The sequence below is a fragment of the Hylobates moloch genome, unplaced genomic scaffold (genome assembly GCF_009828535.3).
Source record: "Hylobates moloch isolate HMO894 unplaced genomic scaffold, HMol_V3 SCAFFOLD_12, whole genome shotgun sequence".
NCBI classification, from domain to species: domain Eukaryota; kingdom Metazoa; phylum Chordata; class Mammalia; order Primates; family Hylobatidae; genus Hylobates; species Hylobates moloch.
Window position 1 is genome coordinate 64,125,068 of NW_026652287.1, and position 20,257 is coordinate 64,145,324.

The 20,257-nt window shown below is 47.4% G+C and overlaps 1 protein-coding gene across 1 annotated transcript in view; it reads right to left on the reverse strand.

Annotated features, from left to right (window-relative positions):
* Positions 1-12,715: 12,715 nt before the first annotated feature.
* NPHS1 (NPHS1 adhesion molecule, nephrin) overlaps positions 12,716-20,257 on the reverse strand; it is a 27,950-nt gene continuing 20,408 nt past the window's right edge. The window contains exons 24-29 of the mRNA XM_032171649.2: positions 18,996-19,115; positions 18,832-18,856; positions 18,647-18,722; positions 18,404-18,497; positions 18,195-18,307; positions 12,716-13,977 (exon numbers count right to left, since the gene is read on the reverse strand). Coding sequence (XP_032027540.1) covers positions 13,846-13,977; positions 18,195-18,307; positions 18,404-18,497; positions 18,647-18,722; positions 18,832-18,856; positions 18,996-19,115 — 560 coding nt within the window. The 3' untranslated portion in view covers positions 12,716-13,845. The remainder of the gene's footprint in view (positions 13,978-18,194; positions 18,308-18,403; positions 18,498-18,646; positions 18,723-18,831; positions 18,857-18,995; positions 19,116-20,257) is intronic.

Sequence of the window (20,257 nt, forward strand, 5' to 3'; positions counted from 1 at the left end):
AGTGCAGTGGCGCGATCTCGGCTCACTGCAACCTCCGCCTCCCGGGTTCACGCCATTCTCCTGCCTCAGCCTCTCCGAGTAGCTGGGACTACAGGCGCCCGCCACCACGCCCGGCTAATTTTTGTGTTTTTAGTAGAGACAGGGTTTCACCATGTTGGCCAGGCCAGTCTCGAACTCCTGACCTCAAGTGATCCACCCGCCTCGGCCTCCCAAAGTGCTGGGATTACAGGCGTGAGCCACCATGCGGCCTGTAAGATTTTTACTATCTCTTTCTGCTGTCTTTTCTTTAGTACATGATCCACAGAGCTGAGTGACAACAGTCAGGTTAGAATCCAGCAAAGCCTGAGCTTAAAAAGCCTTTTTAATTTTTTTTTTCTGTAGAGATGGGGTCTTGCTATATTGCCCAGGCTAGTCTCAAACTCCGGGCCTCAAGGAATCCTCTCACTTTTGCCTCCCAAAGTGCTGGGATTACAGATGTGAGCCACCATGCCAGCCCTGAAAATGAAGGCTTTGAGCTTTTTTTAAAAAAAAAAAAAACACATGCAAGGTTCATATTTTTAAAAACTAAGACAATACAAAAGGAAACAGAGTGAAAAGTTAGTCTTTCTCGCAGCCATAAAAAAGGATGAGTTCATGTCCTTTGTAGGGACATGGATGAAGCTGGAAACCATCATTCTCAGCAAACTATCGCAAGGACAGAAAACCAAACACCGCATGTTCTCACTCATAGGTAGGAATTGAGCAATGAGGACACTTGGACACAGGAAGGGGAACATCACACACCGGGGCCTGTCGTGGGGTTGGGGGAGTGGGGAGGGATAGCGTTAGGAGATATACCTAATGTAAATGACAAGTTAACAGGTGCAGTACACCAACATGGCATATGTACACATATGTAACAAACCTGCACGTTGTGCACATGTACCTTAGAACTTAAAGTATAATAATAATAACTGAAAAAACTATTAGTAGACCATTAAAAAAAAAAAGAAAAGTTAGTCTTTCTCTCACTCCTGAATTTCTGTGCACCAATTTTTTCACTCTAAGGCGACAGGGTATCCTTGCAGAGAGAGTTCACGCATAGAAAGTTGCATGAATTTTCTAAAGTTTCTGTAGCACCTGTATAGCTCCAGCACCTATATATCATCTTTATTCATTACATAAATGAGAAAATACTACTTGTGCTTTTGCACACTGCTTTTGAAATTTTTTTTTTTTTTGAGACGGAGTCTTGCTCTGTCCCCCCAGGCTAGAGTGCAGTGGCACCATCTCGGCTCACTGCAAGCTCCGCCTCCTGAGTTCATGCCATTCTCCTGCCTCAGCCTTCTGAGTAGCTGGGACTACAGGCACCCGCCACCATGCCCGGCTAATTTTTTGTATTTTTAGTAGAGACGGGGTTTCACCATGTTAGCCAGGATGGTCTCGGTCTCCTGACCTCATGATCCGCCTGCCTCGGCTTCCCAAAGTGCTGGGATTACAGGTGTGAGCCACTGCGCCTGGCCTTGAAATTTTTATTTATTGTATTATTTATTTATTTATTCATTATTTATGAATTATTTATTTATTTATTCATTTTTGAGACAGGGTCTCACTCTGTTACCCAGGCTGGAGTGCAGTGGCACAGTTTCGGCTCACTGCAGCCTCAACCTCCCAGGCTCAGGTGATCTTCCCACCTCTGCCTCCCAAGTAGCTGGGACTATAGGCACATGCCACTATGCCCAGCTAAATTTAAAAAAAAAAATTTTTTTTATCCTTTCTTTTTTGAGATGGGGGATCTCACTCTGTCACCCAGGCTGGAATGCTCCAGCATGATCATGGCTCACTACAGCCTCAAATTCCTAGGCTCAAACAATCCTCCTACCTTGGCCTCCCAAACGCTGAGCTTATAGGCATGAGCCTCTGTACTCGGCTTGCCTTTTTTTTTTGCTCCGTCTTGTGCTGTTGCCCAGGCTGCAGATCTTGGCTCACTGCAACCTCCACCTTCCGGGTTCAAGTGATTCTCCTGCCTCAGCCTCCTAAGTAGCTGGGATTACAGGTGTCTGCCACAATGCCCGGCTAATGTTTGTATTTTTAGGAGAGGCGGGGTTTCACCATATTAACCAGGCTGGTCTCGAACTCCTGACCTCAGATGATCTGCTTACCTTGGCCTTCCAACATGCTGGGATTACAGACATTAGCCACCGCGCCCGGCCTTTTTTTTTTTTTTTTTTTTTTTTTTTTAACAATTATTTTGAAGGATCATTGACATCTCAGCACATATAGCTCTGTCTTAAATTTGAAAGGTTTTATGTTATTTCTTCCTTTTGTCTTTGATCATTTACCAGTGAAGCCATCTGGACCTGGAATTTTCTTTGTGGGAAGGTTTTTAATAATGAGTCCGATTTCTTTAATAAATATAGAGCTCTTCGAATTTTCTGTTTCATCTGTGTTAACATTCGAATGTTGTGTTTTTCAAGCAAATGTCATTTGTCAAATCTGTTGATGTTAAGTTGTTCATAATATCCTCTATATTGTTTTAATGATTCCAGAATTTGTAGTGATAACCTCTCATTCTTAATACTGGTAATCCCTGATCTCTTTTTTACTGTAACAGGGAATTTTATCAATATTATTGATCTTTTCAAAAAACCAATATTGCTTGTTTGGTTTTCGGTTTTTGTTTTTCTTTTTTCGTTTTTTTGAGACAGAGTCTTCCTCTGTCTCCCAGGCTGGAGTGCAGTGGCACAATCTCCGCTCACTGCAACCTCCACTTCCCAGGTTCAAGTGATTCTCCTGCTTCAGCCTCCTGAGTAGCTAGGATTATAGGCACACGCCACCACGCCCGGCTAATTTTTGTATTTTTAGTAGAAGTGGGGTTCCACCATGATGGCCAGGCTGGTCTTGAACTCCTGACCTCAGGTGATCTGCCCGCCTCGGCCTCCCAAAGTGCTGGGATCATAGGTGTGAGCCACTGCGCCCAGCCCACGTTTGTTCCTTTTTAAATCTTCATTGTATTGATGTGCCTCAGTTTGTTTTTCCATCTTTCACCTGTCGAAGGACATCTCCATTATTTCCAGCACTCAGGAAGCTCTTTTTTTCCCCCCCCGAGATGGGGTCTTGCTCTGTCACCCAGGCTGGAGTGCAGTGGCGCGATCTCGGCTCACTGCAACCTCCACCTCCAGGGTTCAAGTAATTCTCCTGCCTCAGCCTCCCGAGTAGCTGGGATTACAGGCACCCGCCACCACACCCAGCTAATTTTTGTATTTTTAGTAGAGATGGGTTTCACCATGTTGGCCAGGTGGGTCTCAAACTCCTGACCTCAAGTGATCCACCCACCTCAGCCTCCCAAAATGCTGGGATTACAGGTGTGAGCCACCGCGCCCAGCCTAGGGCCTCATCCCCAGAAATGTGATTACTGGGTAGGCATTGGGGTGTTGAAAGCTCCCCTGGTGGTTCAAGTGTTCACCCAGGTGAAGAGCCATGGCCCCTACAATCAGGCACCTTAGCCTCTCTAACTGGAGTCCTCCCTTCCTCTTTGGCTTTTCACTGTCCCTGGAACACACCCAGCTTCCTGCTGTTGCATTTCCGCTGTTCCTTTTCCCTGAAAACTCCACCCTTCCTTCTTTCCCTAATTAACTTCCACCTGTCCTCAGATGTCAGGGTTTAAGACACCCCCTTAAGGAGGTCTGCCCTGAGCAGCCCCTCCCAGATGAGGGGGAGTTTTACCCTTTCACATTTTAACACCAGCCTTGTAGCTCTTGTCATGTTTATTCGTCTGTGAGTGAGGACTCAGTTTCTCTCCCCACACCCCTGCTAGACTGTGAGCACCATGAGGTCGGGGGGGGTCACATTTGGTTTTGTCATTAATGTATCCCTACTGCTTAGCACAGGACTTCTTTTTGTTGAATGGACTTATTTTTGTTGAATGGGTAACTAATTTAATAGATTTCTTTGGTATTTGCTGGACAAGGGACTTGTAGATTGCATCACATCAATTCAAGTAGATTCTGGATAAGACCTACCTTTTTTTTTGAGACAGGGTCTCACTCAATTTATCCCTACTGCTTAGCACAGGACTTCTTTTTGTTGAATGGACTTCTTTTTGTTGAATGGATAACTAATTTAACAGATTTCTTTGGTATTTGCTGGACAAGGGACTTGTAGATTGCAACACATCAATTCAAGTAGATTCTGGATAAGACCTACCTTTTTTTTTTTTGAGACAGGGTCTCACTCTGTTGCCCAGGCTGGAGTACATGATGTCGGCTCACCGCAACCTCCACCTCCCGCATTCAAGCATTCTCCTGTCTCAGGCTCCTGAGTAGCTGTGATTACGTCGCACGCCATGAGGTGCACGCCACCACGCCTGGCTAATTTTTGTGTGTGTGTTTTTTTAGTAGAGACGTGAGTTTCACATTGTTGGCCAGGCTGGTCTCAAACCCCTGACCTTGTGATCCGCCCACCTCAGCCTCCCAAAGTGCTGGGATTACAGGTGTGAGACGTCGCGCCCGGCCTGGAAGTTTTTTTTGTTTGTTTGTTTGTTTTTTTATGAGACATAGTCTTGCTCTGTCACCAGGCTGGAATGCACGGGCGTGATCTAGGCTCACTGCAACCTCCGCCTCCCGGGTTCAAGCGATTCTCCACCTCAGCCTCCTAAGTAGCTGGGACTACAGGCGCACGCCGCCACGCCCAGCTAAGTTTTTGTATTTTTTTAGTAGAGATGGGGTTTCACCATGTTGGCCAGGCTGGTCTCGAACTCCTGAGCTAAGGCAATCCACCCGCCTCGGCCTCCCAAAGTGCTGGGATTACAGGCGTGGCCTGGAGGTTTTTGTTTTTAAAGCAGCTCTTAGAGCCAGGCCGGCAACCTTTAATATGCAAATGCAGGCCACCCAACTGGGTCCACCCAAACATGGCAATTCCCAAGGCCTTCTTGCCCTTGCCCCACATATTCCTGGCAACGTGGCCGCCCCCACATATCCCCACGTGTGTAGAATATCATGGCGCCCTGTATTTGCATATTAAAAGACTAAGGTGGGAGGGCCAGCTTTTTCGTGGGCTACATGAATAACATGCCTGGTCAAACCAATCCCCTGAGCCCTATACAAATCAGACACTGCCTCCTCCAGCCTCTATATATACCTGGCTGGTTTCCACCACACCTGGGGTCTCCTGTTTGGGCTTTGGAGCCCCCCATCCCTCTGTCTCTGTATGGGGGAGCTTCTTCCTTCTGCCTTCTCCCTTCTTTCTGGCCTATTAAACTCTCGGCTCCTTAAAACCACTCCACGTGTGTCCGTGTCATGTTATCTAATTCGACTCCAGACGAAGAACCTGGTGTTCCTCCACTCATCGGAGCCATGTCAAAATGATCCAGCACAGAGAGACAAAGAGATGGATATATAAAGGGGGGCATACATCAGGTATTTAAGAAAGTCTCAAAAGTACAAATTAGGCCGGGCGTGGTGGTTCACGCCTGTAATCCCAGCACTTTGGGAGGCCGAGGCGGGCGGATCACCTGAGGTCAGTAGTTTGAGACCAGCCTGGCCAACATGGTGAAACTCCACCTCTACTAAAAATACAAAAATTAGCCAGGCTTGATGGCGGGTGCCTGTAATCCCAACTACTCAGGAGGCTCAGGCAGGAGAATCGCTTGAACCGGGGAGGTGGAGGTTGCAGTGAGCCGAGATGGTGCTACTGCACTCTAGCCTGGGCGACAGAGTAAGACTCCGTCTCAAAAAAAAAAAAAAGGTAGAAATTAGAGATAGAGAGAATAGAAGAGAGGCAATCTTGGAAGAAATAATGGCTGAGAATTTTCCAGAACTGATGAAAAATACAAATTCACAAAGAAGCAAAGGTATCTGAAGCTAGATAAAACAAAAGAGGCTGGGTGTGGTGGCTCACACCTGTAATCCCAACACTTTGGGAGGCTGAGGCAGGCAGATCACGAGGTCAGGAGTTCGAGACCAGCTGGCCAATATGGTGAAAACCTGCCTCTACTAAAAATACAAAAATTAGTCGGGCATGGTGGCATGTGCTGGTAATCCCAGCTACTCGGGAGGCTGAGGCAGAAGAATCGCTTGAACCCGGGAGGCAGAGGTTGCAGTGAGCTGAGATCGCCCATTGCACTCCAGCCTGGGCGACAGACTGAGAATCCATCTCAAAACAAACAAACAAACACTAAAGAAATCCATGCCTAAACACATCATACTGAAATGGCAGAACAGTGAAGATACCCAGGTCTATTATTTATCTTTGCATCCTCCAGAGTGTAGCCTGGACTAGATGCTCCACCAATTCTATTGCATCAAGAGGGTGGGTATATCAAGTTGAGACCACAGACAAATTAAAGGCAAGGAGGTAGAAACAAATATGGCTATAGGAAGGAAAAGCAATTTTCTCACCTATCTGAAGCACACAACCTTGATTGCGAGAAAGTGAAGTTGAAAATGAGAGTGTGGGAGAAGGAGAGACTAGGTGGGGATAATTTTTGTTTTGGTTTGTTTTGTTTTGTTTTGTTTTGTTTTGTTTTAGAGACAGGGTCCTGTTCTGTCACCCAGGCTGGAGTACAGCGGTGTGATCAATCATAGCTCTCATAGCTCACTGCAGCCTTGAACTACTGGGCTCAAGGGATCCTCCTGCCTCAGTCTCCCGAGTAGCTGGGACTACAGGAGTGTGGCACCACAGCTGGGTAATTTTTGTATTTTTTGTAGAGATGGGGTCTCTCTGTGTTGCCTGGGCTGGTCTGGAACTCCTGGTCTCAAGTGGTCCTCCCATCTCAGCCTCCCAAAGTGCTTGGATTACAGACATGAGCCACCCACACCTGGTCACTGGGGAATCCTGAGTGCCCTGCAAAACAGAACACAATGGGCTGCTCGACAGTAGCCATAAAAGGTTCTGGAATAAAGTTCCCAGCCGGTCTTTCTGTGGGTGATCATCCATTTTGTGGTAAGAGGCAAAGGGGCTCTAACACCAGCACAGAGGGAGAGCCATAGGTGGGAGAGTCCGCCTCTTATTCGCTCTGGTTGGGTCACCAGGTGACCCCATACCAGTCACTGGGGTTGAAGAATAAGGTATTCCGGCCAGCTTCAGTGCTGTGCCTATTTCTGGAGCCTCAAGAGTGCTCAACCAATGCACAAAACCTACCTGGGGCGCGGTGGCTCATGCCTGCAGTCCCAGCACTTTGGGAGGCTGAGGAGGGTGGATCACCTGAGGTCAGGAATTTGAGACCAGCCTGGCCAACATGGCGAAACCCCTTCTCTACTAAAAATACAAAAATTAGCTGGGCATGGTGGCAGGGCCTGTAATCCCAGCTACTCGGGAGGCTGAGGCATGAGAATCGCTTGAACCCGAGAGGTGGAGTTTGCAGTGAGCCGAGATCGCATAACTGCACTCCAGCAGCAACACAGGTGCACTCTGTCTCTAAATAAATAAATAATTTAAAACAAAATGAAACAAAAAACTGGACTCATGTGTGACTCTGATGGTTCCAGGAGGTGATACATATACAGAACATAGAATGCGGGCTGGCATGTGTTAGAAGCTCATAAATGCTGTCCGTCACTGCTGCTGCAGCGACTCAATGGCTTCCTGTCACCCATAGGATAAAGCACAAACCCATAAGATGAGCTTTGTGGTTTATCTTTGGCCATCCCACTAGTCTTAATTCCTACCACTCCCTGACTTGGGGGTTATTCTCCAGCAACAATTTTAGGGAAATCCCTTCCCACACCGTGCTCCTGGAGTCTTCTTTGCCTCCACCCACTGCACAGCTACTTATCCCTTAATACTGGAGTTTGGTGACAGCTTGGGAGCAGAGGACACTCCAGCCAGTTTTAATATCCAGCACAGACCTCTCCCCTGAGCTCTGGAACCCAGTGTGTACACACACACACACACACACACACACACACACACACACTCATTCAGAATCCCCTCATGGATTGGTTCTTCTCAAACAGGACACTACCGCACCCTGGTGGGAGCTTGGGAAATTTGCATAATTGTTTTTGGCTGCAGCATTGATTGGAGGGCATTACAGGCGTCTAGACGTAGGGACCAGGAATGCTGGACGCTGAAATCTGCATACAGAACAGTTTGTAAATGTCTTTACAGGCACTTCTCTGGGTAAAAAAAGTTTATAGTTATCTGAAATTATTAATATAACACATATACACATACACACAACATTATGGTATGGTTTAAAATATATTGACATTTTGTGAAATGAAACTATGATGTAAATTTATTTTTATTTATTTTTTTTTTTGGAGACAGAATCTCGCTCTGTTGCTCAGGCTGGAGTGCAGTGGTGCCATCTCAACTCACTAGAACCTCCACCTCCCGGGTTCAAGTGATTCTCCTGCCTCAGCCTCCCAAGTAGCTGGGATTACAGGCCTGTGCCACCACGCCCAGCTAATTTTTTGTATTTTTAATACAGATGGGATTTCACCATGTTTGCCAGGCTGGTCTCGAATTCCTGAACTCAAGTGATCCTCCCGCCTTGGCCTCCCAAAGTCTTAGGATTACAGGCGTGAGCCACTGTGCCCGGCTTCTAATGTAAAGAAAGTGAAGATTGTGTACTTTTTTGTTCAGAATGGTACCAATGGTTGTACATCATATCAGAAAAATCACAATTCCAACCACAATGACACCTAAGAGATGTAATGTAAAATTCTGAATGAAGTATAGCACACGTAAAGAAATGTGCCCATATCATGTGTTCAGTATGAATTTTCAGAGAGTGACCAGAAAGTAAATTTAACGCAAGTGACACTTGTATAACTGACACCCAAGTCAAGAAAACAACTTCGTAATCCCAGCACTTTGGGAGGCCAAGGCAGGAGGATCGCTTGGGCCCAACCTGGACAACGTAGTGAAACTCTGTCTCTACAAAGAAAAAAAATTAGCCATGTGTGGTGGTGCACACTTGTAGTCCCAGCTACAAAGGAGGCTGAGGTGGGAGGATCGCTTGAGCCCAAGAGTTGGAGGCTGCAGTGAGCCATAATCACACCACTGCACTCCAGCCTGGGAGACAGAGCAAGACACCATATCAAAAAAAAAAAAGAAAGAAAGAAAAGAAAAGAACATTATGCGCATTCTCACCCCAAGCTTTCCTGGTGCCAGTTTCAATCACCATCCCCCTCTCTCCCAAAGGTAACCAGACTCTTTGTTTGTTTGTTTGTTGAGACAGGGTCTGGTTCTGTTGCCCAGGCTGGAGTGCAGTGGTGTGATTATGGCTCACTGCAGCCTTGAATTCCTGGGCTCAAGCAATCCTCCCACCTCAGCCTCCTGAGTACTTGAGGCTACAGTTGCACACCACCATGTCCAGCTAATTTTTGTATTATTTTGTAAAAACAGGGTTTCACCATTTTGCCCAGGCTGGTCTCAAACTCCTGGTCTCAAGCAATCTACACATCTTGGCCTCCCAAAGTGCTGGGATTACAGGCATGAGCCCCGGCTCAGGTTATGCACTTTTATAGTCAGTAGTATTAGTAACATGTGGTTGTATCCTTCTCAGTAATTTTTCTTTGTTTTTTTGAGACAGAGTCTCACTCTGTCGCCCAGGCTGGAGTGCAGTGGCACAGTCTCGGCTCACTGCAGCCTCCGCCTCCTGGGTTCAAGCCTCCCAAGTAGGTGGGATTACAGGCACGCGCCACCATGCCCAGCTAATTTTTATATTTTTAGTAGAGACGGGGTTTCGCCGTGTTGGTCAGGCTGGTCTCGAACTCCTGACCTGAGGTGATCTGCCCACCTTGGCCTCCCAAAGTGCTGGGATTACAGGTATGAGCCACCACGCCCGGCACCTTCTCAGTATTTTATATCAGGGGCCCCTTGTGTCAGTTTGTCCCATGACTGGTAGCATTAACTTTGATCATCTGGTGAAGGTGACATCTGTCAGGTTTATCCACTGTGAAATTACTATTTTTCCCTTAGTAACTAATGCAATACATGCTTTTTAGGCTCTACTAATTTGAGTTTCCGTCCCTTGCAAATTATTTATTTCCTCCTCAGTTAACTAAAGATCTCATTCAAACTGGTTTAAGAGTGAAGGACATTTATGGTTGCAACTAACTGAAAATGACATTCAGACTGACCTAAGTCAGGAGGAAAATTGGTAGTCTAGAAGTAGCCCTGACTTCAGGTGTGGCTGGATCCAGTGGCTTGGTACAACTAGGCATTTGTCTTGTTCATCAATATCTGTATAGATTAAGGGGGACTAGATCCAGGGAAGGCAGAAGCAATAGATGTCTGCTACACTGAATCAGAAAAAGGAGAGGAGGAAGTAGGAAGTGCATGAAGAGACCCAGCCACAGCCTGGGGTTACTTTGGAGAGCTTCATCCAAGTGGTTCATGGTGCTGAGCAACCCAGGACCTGGCTTAGCAGCATATTCCTTGGCCACAGTGATTGGTTCCAGGCCAGGCACAAGACCCAGCCTGGGCTGATGAAAGCCCCAGAGCTTTCCAGAACTATTGGCAAAAAGAGGCACTTTGGTTGCTGAGCTCGCGGGATACCAGCCTAGAACTACAAGTGGTCTTCTCTGTTTCCCAAATAAAACGTCTACCTGAGAATGAAGCTAGACCTTGCATGGCTATGTTTCAATACTAGATCTGGCAGTGTCTGAAGCCAATGCTACCCCCTGCAATTGTCAGCTGCAAGAGCCAACAAATTTCCTTTCCTGCTTAAGCCAATGTGGAATAGAATGTTCTAGGTTTTGCAGGGAATGGTGGCTCATGCCTGTAATCCCAGCACTTTGGGAGGCTGAGGCAGGCAGATCACTTGAGGTCAGGGGTTCAAGACCAGCCTGGCCAACATGGCAAAACCACATCTCTACTGAAAATACAAAAATTAATTGGGTGTGGTGGTGCACGCCTGTAATCCTAGCTACGTGGGAGGGGGAGGCAAGAGAATCTCTTGAACCAGGAAGCAGAGGACGCAGTTAGCTGAAATAATGCCACTGCACTCCAACCTGGGCTACAGAGTGATATTCTGTCTCAAAAAATAAAATAAAAAAGAATAAAAATACAAAAATTATCTGAGTGTGGTGGTGCACACCTGTAGTCCCATCTACCTGGGAGGCTGAGGTTCAAAAATTGCTTGAACCCAGGAGGCAGGGGTTGCAGTGAGCCAAGATCATGCCACTGAGCTCCAGCCTAGGTGATAGAGATAAACTGTGTCAAAAAAAAAAAAAAAAAAAAAATGGCTGGGTGCGGTGGCTCACGCCTGTAATCCCAGCACTTTGGGAGGCCGAGGCGAGCAGATCACAAGGTCAGGAGTTCGAGACCAGCCTGACCAACATGGTGAAACCCCGTCTCTACTAAAAATACAAAAAGTTAGCCAGGCGTGATGGCAGGAGCCTGTAGTCCCAGCTACTCGGGAGGCTAGGCAGGATAATCACTTGAAACAAGGAGGCAGAGGATGCAGTGAGCCAAGATTGTGCCACTGTACTCCCAGCCTGGGCGACAGAGTGAGACTCTGTCTCAAAAAAATTAAAATAGGCCGGGCGCAGTGGCTCATGCCTGTAATCCCAGCACTTTGGGAGGCTGAGGCGGGCAGATCACTTGAGGTCAGGAGTTCGAAACCAGCCTGGCCAACGTGGTCTCTACTAAAATATACAAAAATTAGCCAGGTGTGATGGCAGGCGACTTAATCCCAGCTACTTGGGAGGCAGAGGCAAGAGAACCGTTTGAACCCGGGAGGTAGAGGTTGCAGTGAGCGGAGTTTGAGCCATTGCACTCAAACCTGGGGGATAAGAGCAAGACTTCTCTCAAAATAATAATAATAATAATAATAATAAATAAAAACAAAAATAAAAAATAAAAATTAAAAAAGAATGTTGTAGGTTTTTTCTTTGAAAAGGAAAAATATACAATTACATGTTGCTGGCTGTGGATTTATTTGAAAAAAAAGAAAAAATATACAATTAGAAAAATTCTACTGTTAGGAATGAAGTAACCTTTTAATTACAGGGAAATCATTTATATCTTAATGTGTTTGTGTATTCCAGTGCTGTGGTGTAAAAACTTATTTTAGTCTGTGCTGATAAAAAATCACATTGTCATCCAATAATTGGGGTGTATTTGTAAAAAAGAAAACAAAAGAAAAATAAATATATTGACAAACACGTGAACTAGAAAGTTTTGATAATATGGTTAATCAAGTAGAAGTGGTGGTCTGAAGAAAGTCTGTTCTTCACGGAAACAGGTAGGCTTCTCAGCTATCCTGCTATACAATAGAAAGATGGAGCCAGGCGTGGTGGCTCACGCCTGTAATCTCAGCACTTTGGGAGGCTGAGGCAGGTGGATCACTTGAGGCCAGGAGTTTGAGACCAGCCTGGCTAACATGGTTGAAACCCCATCTCTACTAAAAATACAAAAAATTAGCCGAGCCTGGTGGCGGGTGCCTGCAATCCCAGCTACTAGGGAGGCTGAGGCAAGAGAATTACTTGAACCTGGGAGGTGGAGGTTGCAGTGAGCTGAGATGGTGCCATTGCACTCCTGGGTGACAAAGCGAGACAAGAAAGGAAGGGAAGAGAAGGGAAGGGGAGGGGAGGAAGGGAAAGGGAGGGGAGGGGAGGGGAGGGGAGGGAGGGGAGGGGGGGGGAGGGGAGAGGAGGGGAAGAGAGAGAGAGACAGAGAGAAAGAGACAGAGAGAGAGAAAGACAGGAAAGAAAAGGAAGAAAGGAAGGGAGGGAGAGAGGGAGGGAGGGAGGGATCCTTTTACTGGGCTGCTATTATGAAGCCTGTTTTTAAAATCACTTTTATTGAGATATCATTTATGTACAATAAAAATGCACCCATCTTAAGTGTACAGTTCAATGAGTTTTGACAAATCTGTGCGCCCGTGCAACCACCACCACAATTGTGATATAGAATATTTCCATCACCTCAGAAAGTCCTCCCATGCCTTTTTGCAGTCAACCCTCCTCTCATGGCCCCAGGAAACCTCTGCTCTGATCTCTGCCACCGTAGATTAGTTTTGCCTGTTTTAGAATTTCTATAAATGAAAGCACACAGTACATATTCTTTTCCTCTAGCTTCTTTTGATTGTCTGTTTATTTTAATGCTTATAGAGCATACTTATGTTTACATGTGTCATAGTTTATGCCTCCTGTGTTAGATAACTGTGGAAAATAATAAAATAATAGGTAGGATACAACATGGGTTCATAAATTCCACTTAATATTAGCTATTTCAGACGTCATGGAATGCAAAATGAACAGAGTTTTTAATATGTCTTTCCCCACTTCTGAAAACTTTATGAAGCACTTAGGGACCCTCAGAATAGCATTTTATTTATTTTTTTTTATTTTTATTTTTTGAGACAGAATCTCACTCTGTCGCCCAGGCTGGAGTGCAGTGGCGTGATCTCGGCTCACTGCAGCCTCCACCTCCTGGGTTCAAGCGATTCTCATGCATCAGCCTCCTAAGTAGTTGGGACTACAGGCATGCGCCACTACTCCTGGCTAATTTTTTATATTTTTAGTAGAAATGGAGTTTCACCATGTTGGCCAGGCTGGTCTCGAACTCCTGACCTCAGGTGATCCACCCGCCTCAGCTTCCCAAAGTGCTGGGATTATAGACGTGAGCCACTGCACCCAGCGGCATTTCATTTTTGAGACGTCGTTTACGATCTGCCCTGTCCTTTTGGAGAAGTTTAGTTTCTAAAGCCAACCCCAGGATGCACCTTGTTTCTACTCTGGTACCAGCTGAACCATCTTCTGTCACTCAGCCCCCTCCATGTCCTCTCCTGACACCGAGTCCCTTTGGGTTTTAAGGAGCTCACCTAACCAGCTCGGCCCAGGCTATAATGAGAGGGACCAGTGGAGTGTAAATTCCTGCAGGTGCAGGACAAGGGGGTTGAGAGGGCTCTCACACCAGATGTCCCCTCAGCTCGAAGGGCAGAGAATTGGGTTCCAGAGTGTCCAAGTCTCCCGCCACCTGGTCATAGATTCCTGTTGGATCCTGATATGTGTCTTCAGGCCAGCGGAGGTCCCAGGGGCCCTGACAGGCAAAAAGTGGAGTTAGAACCGTGGAGAGATGCCCTGTAGGTCTTCATTGAAGATCTGGGGGATACATGCCCCTGCTTAACTTCTCAGAAAAAAGTGTTTTAGCTTTTACTAAAACCCCAACATATACAAAAAAGGAGTGTGATTATAATGAATGCTTATGATGAACCCCATGTGCTTATCACCTAACTTCAACAATATCAGGCCGGGTGCAGTGGCTCATGCCTATAATTCCAGCACTTTAGGAGGCCAAAGCAGGAGGACTGCTTGAGACCAGGAGTTCGAGAGCAGCCTGGGCAACATAGTGAGATCCTGTATCTACAAAAAATAATTTTATTTTTCTTAGACAGGGTCTGGCTCTGTCACCCAGGCTGGAGTGCAATGGCACAATCTTAGCTCCCTGCAACCTCCCCCTTCTGGGCTCCTCCATCCTCCCACTTCAGCCTCCCGAGTAGCTGGGACCACAGGCATGTGCCACCACACCCAGCTAACTTTTGAATTTTTTTTTTTTTTTTTTTAAGAGACGAGGTTTCCATTGTTGCCCAGGCTGGTCTTGAACTCCTGAGTTCAATCGATCCACCCGTCTCAGCCTCCCAAAGTGCTGGGATTACTAGTGTGAGCCACTGCACCTGGCCTATAAAAAATATTTTTTAAGAAATTAGCTAGGTGTGGTGGTGAGCGCCTATAGTCCTAGACACTCAGGAGGCTGAGGTAAGAGGATCACTTGAGCCCAGGAGGTCAAGGCTGCAGTAAGCCATGATCATGCCGCTGCACTCCAGCCTGGGTGACAGACTGAGACTATCTCAAAAAAAGAAAAAAAGAAAAAACCAGTAGCAACCCTTGGTCAATTGATTTATCTATATTTCTATCTTGTTCCCCTCCTCGACTAACTGGATTATTTTGAAGCAAGCCCAAGATACCCAATGATTTCATGTTAGAACAATAGTGTAAATATCAGAAATATAAAACCTTTAGGCCATGCATGGTAACTCATGCCTGTAATCCTAGCATTTTGGGAGGCCAAGGCAGGTGGATCACTTGAGGTCAGGAGTTCGAGACCAGCCTGGGCAATGGGCAAAACCCCATCTCTACTAAAAATACAAAAATTAGCCGGGCATGATGGTGCATGCCTGTAATCCCAGCTACTTGGGAGGCTGAGGCAGGAGAATCTCTTGAACCTGGGAGGTGGAGGTTGCAGTGAGCTGAGATTACGCTACTGCACTCCAGCCTGGGTTACAGAGTGAGCCTCCATCTCAAAAATAAATAAATAAAAAAATTTAAAAAAATGAAAACTTTAAAAGTCCATGTTATCAGGTATGGCAACTGTGGAATGTAAGTTATGATTATATTGTCCTATGAATTTCCAAAACAGTTCCCTAATCATAATAGAAGAGTAAAACAAAACAAAGCAAAACAAAACAAACAACAACAACAATGACAACAACAAAAAACATGAAGGGTGGCCCTAACTGGGATGTGTTTTGTTCTAGGGCTGGGAGAAAATGATTATTTTAGTTCAGGAAACTTCAGAGCAGATTGGCCCATGCTCCAAATATGGCCTGCCGCCTGCTTTTTTTTTTTTTTTTACTGCCCGAGAGCTAAGAATGTTTTTTTTTTTTTTTTTTTTTTTTTTTTTTTTTTTTTTTTTTTTTTTTGAGAAGGAGTCTTGGTCTGTCGCCTAGGCTGGAGTGCAGTGGCGCAATCTTGGCTCACTGCAACCTCGGCCTCCCGGGTTTAAGCGATTCTCCTGCCTCAGCCTCCCGAGTAGGTGAGACTACAGGCGCCCACCACCACACCCGGCTAACTTTTTGTATTTTTAGTAGAGACGGGGTTTCACCATGTTGGTCAGGCTGTCCCAAACTTCTGACCTTGTGATCCGCCCGCCTCGGCCTCCCAAAATGTTGGGATTATAGGCATGAGCCACCGTGCCCGGCCCGGTTTTTCATTTTTTAATTGTTGGGGAAAAATGAAAAAAGATAACATTTGTGACATAGAAAAATTACATGAAGTTCAAATTACAGTGTCCAAAAATAAAGTTTTGTAGGAACATAGCCACACTCATTCATTTATGCATCGTCTATGGCTGCTTTTACTTTACAGTGGCAGAGTTTGTGTAGAGTTTGAGGAAGACCGTATGTCCCACACAGCCCAAAGCATTTACTATCCGGCGCTTTTCGGAAAAAGCCTGCAGCCTCCATCTGCGCTTTAGAGAGTGCATAGTCCAGCACCATGGACAGCGCTTCGCGCCATGCTGGTGAGGAGCTAAGATCTGACAACAGTCCCGGTATCGGAGGTCGTTCACAGAGACAGAAGGAAATCCTTGGCCCAGAGGTGCCAGAGCATCAGCCAAGGTCACACACGAAATCAGGGGTTCTGTCCCATCTCCCTAACTATGCAGCAATGGGTGGGGATTGGCTGGTGGTCAAAGTGCCTGTCTGTTGTTTTTGCCTGTACAGCCACCATCCTCACTTCCCTGTGAGCTCTCTGTCCCTCTCCCACTCTCAGCCCAGTGACCTGAGTGGGGCTGGCCCCTACTCCCTGATCCCATGGTGAACTGACCCAGGCCTCTCTTGTTAGCATATTCCATCCCCTGACTCAGGGATGTGTTCAGTGATGAGAATGTGACCCAAGCTAGACCAATAAGTGTCAGCACTGGGCATTTGGGGCCACTGGAAAACACGTATTTTCTTTCTTTGAAGATTTCTAATCTCGTAGGATACAAATCTAGATTTTCTGGGAACATTTTTTCCCTTTCTTTTTTGAAACATGGTCTCTCGGGCTGGAATGCAGTGGCACAATCAGGGCTCACGGCAGCCTCAACTTCCCTGGCTCAGGCATTCCTCCTACCTCAGCCTCTTGAGTAGTTGAGACCACAGGCACGCACCACCATGCCCAGTTAATTCTTTAAACTTTTTTTTTTTTTTGAGACAGAGTCTTGCCCTGTTGCCCAGGCTGGAGTGCAGTGGCGTGATCTTGGCTCACTGCAACCTCTGCCTCCTAGGTTCAAGCGATTCTCCTGCATCAGCCTCCCAACTAGCTGGGATTACAAGTGTGTACCACCACACCCAGATAATTTTTGCATTTTTTGTAGAAACGGGGTTTCACCATGTTTGCCAGGCTGGTCTCGAACTCCTGACCTCAGGTAATCCACCCGCCTCGGCCTCTCAGAGTGCTGGGATTACAGGTGTGAGCCACCATGCTCGGCTTAACTTTTTTTTTTAAGATGGGGTATTATTATGTTGCCCAGGCTGGTCTCCAACACCTGGGCTCAAGCAATCCACTACCTCAGCCTGCTGAGATTAGAGATGTGAGCTGTGACCATGCCTAGCCATAAAAACATTTTTAGGGAGGAAATTCTGGGACCAGCTGGGCCTGATGACAATTGTACGCCTTGATTTTTCAGTTGAATGGGCCCCCAAATTCTCTCTTTCTCTCTCTTTAATCAGTGGAGTAGATATGGCTAATTATCTTTAAAAATTCATGTCTACTTCCTTCCACAGTAGCAGAATTGCAGCAAGGCACATCACTGCTAAGCTAGACCACATTTCACAGCCTCCTTTGCTATCAGGTGTGACCGTGTGACTCTCTTCCCACCAGGGGAGTGAGAGCAGAGTGGTGTGCACCATTTCTGGGCCTGGGCCACAAGGCAGGGTTGCGCCTCCTCCACATTCTTTCACCTTTTCCCACGGGTTGAACCCCCAGTGAACTGGCTCATTCATGTAGACTCGGATGACTTGAGCAGGGCCACTCATGTCTGACTGTGAAAAAGAAATAGACTGCCTTCTTTTTTTCAGAGACAAGGTCTTGCTCTGTTGCCCAAGCTGGAGTGCAGTGGCGCCATCATGGCTCACCACAGCCTCCAACTCCTGAGCTCAAGGGATCCTCCTGGCTCAGCCTCCTGAGTAGCTGGGACTACAGGTGCACACCTCCATGACTGGCTCATTTAAAAAAAATTTTTGGAGAGACAAATCACTATATTGCCCAGGCTTGTCTCAAACTCATGGGCTCAAGCGATCCTCCTGCCTTGGCCTCCCAAAGTGTTGGGATTACAGGCATGGACCATCACGCCCAGCTGACTGCCTTCTTTAAGCCACTGGATCGTGGTCAGGCCTCTTTGTTACAGCAGCTAGCTGGCCCTAACTAATACAAGCAATAGGAGGTAGGCTCCCAGAACTAGCCAGGAAGGATGGCTGCTGATGCAAAGCTCCTCACCATCTGCACTTCATCGTAGAGGGGTCCCCAGGCTCCAGACGGGGGGTACATTCTTTCTACCTCATCATACAAGTGCTGAGGGAAGGCCATATCCTCATCTTCACCTGTTAAACCTGGAGTTGGAGTGGAAGGGAGACACGATCAAGGCACCCAGTCCAGGCATCGGGGGTACCTCTGAGTGGGGGAATCCTGACGTGGTCCTAACTCACCTCGGGAATAAGACATCTCCTCCTGCGTCGGCGGCAGCTGGGGGCTGAAGTCCCTCAGGGAGCGGTAATACGGCTCTGCCTCTGTTGTGCTGACCTGTTCCCCACACGCAAAACAAACAAAGCCCTTTCCATCCTCTGACCCCACTGTCCCGGGAAGGGCAATGATCAACCTGATGCTAACGGCAGGGTTTCAGTCGCCGTCGGTGCCCTGACTGTGGGGTCGCCAGGGCCACCCCCACTTACCGTGGAGCTCCGAGTGTCCCGCTCTCCCGTCCACTGGCTCTCCTCATATTCGTTCCTGACTCGGTCCTCCTCCGACCTTCCAGGATGAGGGTGTGGGGGGGGCCGTTGAGTGCTGCCCCCCGCCACCCGTCTCCCCCAAACCTCCTCCCTCAGAGCCTTCTTTACAGAAAAATATCCCCACTTACCCTGCCTCTGTCTTCTCTGAGATGCCTGAAGGAAACAGGAATAAAGGGCTCAGTGACCCTATACAAGCCCCCCCTGGCCCCGGTAAGACCTTCAGTATGCAGCAACCCCAGGGTTCCCCATCACCCTCAGGTCTCCACCCTGGCAGGGAAGGGTATCTCCTCACCCTCAGCAAGACGCCTGAGTCTCCGCTGCCAGAGGACCCCCCCGACACAGGAGGCATTGGAGAGGAGCAGAAGCCCCCCAAGAGCGAACAGCACAGGCAGCAGGGGCAGCCCCGAGGGTCCTAGGGGTGGAAGATACCCCTCAGTGAATCCCAGACAATAGGCTGTAGGCCAGGGGTGGGTCTCCCCGAGAAAGCGTAGCCCTGACCAAGTCCCTCCCCCAGGATCAGAGAAACAGATGGGCAGAGGTCTCTGTGCCCACCCCTTCTGCCACCCAAGGGCAGGTGGCTTCTTTCTTAAGTCAAGCCATTAGCAAAACGTCCTCCCTTTGCTTGAACTCTGCAAACTCAGAACTGAACTCTGGACTCAGGAGGGAGCTTCAGCTCCTTAGCTGGGCACTGAAGACTTTCTGTGGTCCAGCCTCTTCCTATGCCTCCAGCCGTGCCCACCAAACTTAGACCCTGGTACTGGACTGTCCAGCCACACAAACCAACCACTAGCTGTTTCCAGAATCACTGAAGCAAATTCACATCTCAGTGCTTTAGAATAGTTAAGTGTTTGTCCTCAAATGTCCTTTCTTCTCAAGCAAACTTCTGTTTGCCTTTCAAATTCCATCTCAAGGTCAGGCGCTGCGGCACATGCCTGTAATCCCAGCACGCTGGGAGGGAGGTCAAGGTGGGACAATGGCTTGAGCCTAGGAGCTCAAGACCAGCCTAGGCAACATAGTGAGGCCACTTCTTTACAAAAAATTTAAAAATTTAGCAGCATGGTGGTGCATGTCTATAGTCCCAGCTACTCGGGACACTGAGGCAAGAGGATTGCTTGAGCCCGGTAAGTCAAGGTTCCAGTGAGCTATGATAGCACCATGCACTCCAGCCTTGGCGGCAGAGCAAGACCCTGTCTCTGAAAAAAAAAAAAATCCCATCTAAAGGACTTCTTTATTTTATTTTGTTTTTTAATTAAGACGGAGTTGGCTGGGCACGGTGGCTCATGCCTATAATCCCAGCACTCTGGGAGGCCAAGAGGGGGTGGATCACAAGGTCAGGAGTTCAAAACCAGCCTGGCCAATATGGTAAAACCCTGTCTCTGTCTCTACTAAAATACAAAAAATTAGCTGGGTGTGGTGGCAGGCACCTGTAGTCCCAGTGACTTGGGAGGCTGAGGCAGGGGAATCACTTGAACCGGGGAGGCGGAGGTTGCAGTGAGCCGAGATCACGCCACTGCACTCCAGCCTGGGTGACAGAGCGAGACTCTGTCTCAAAAA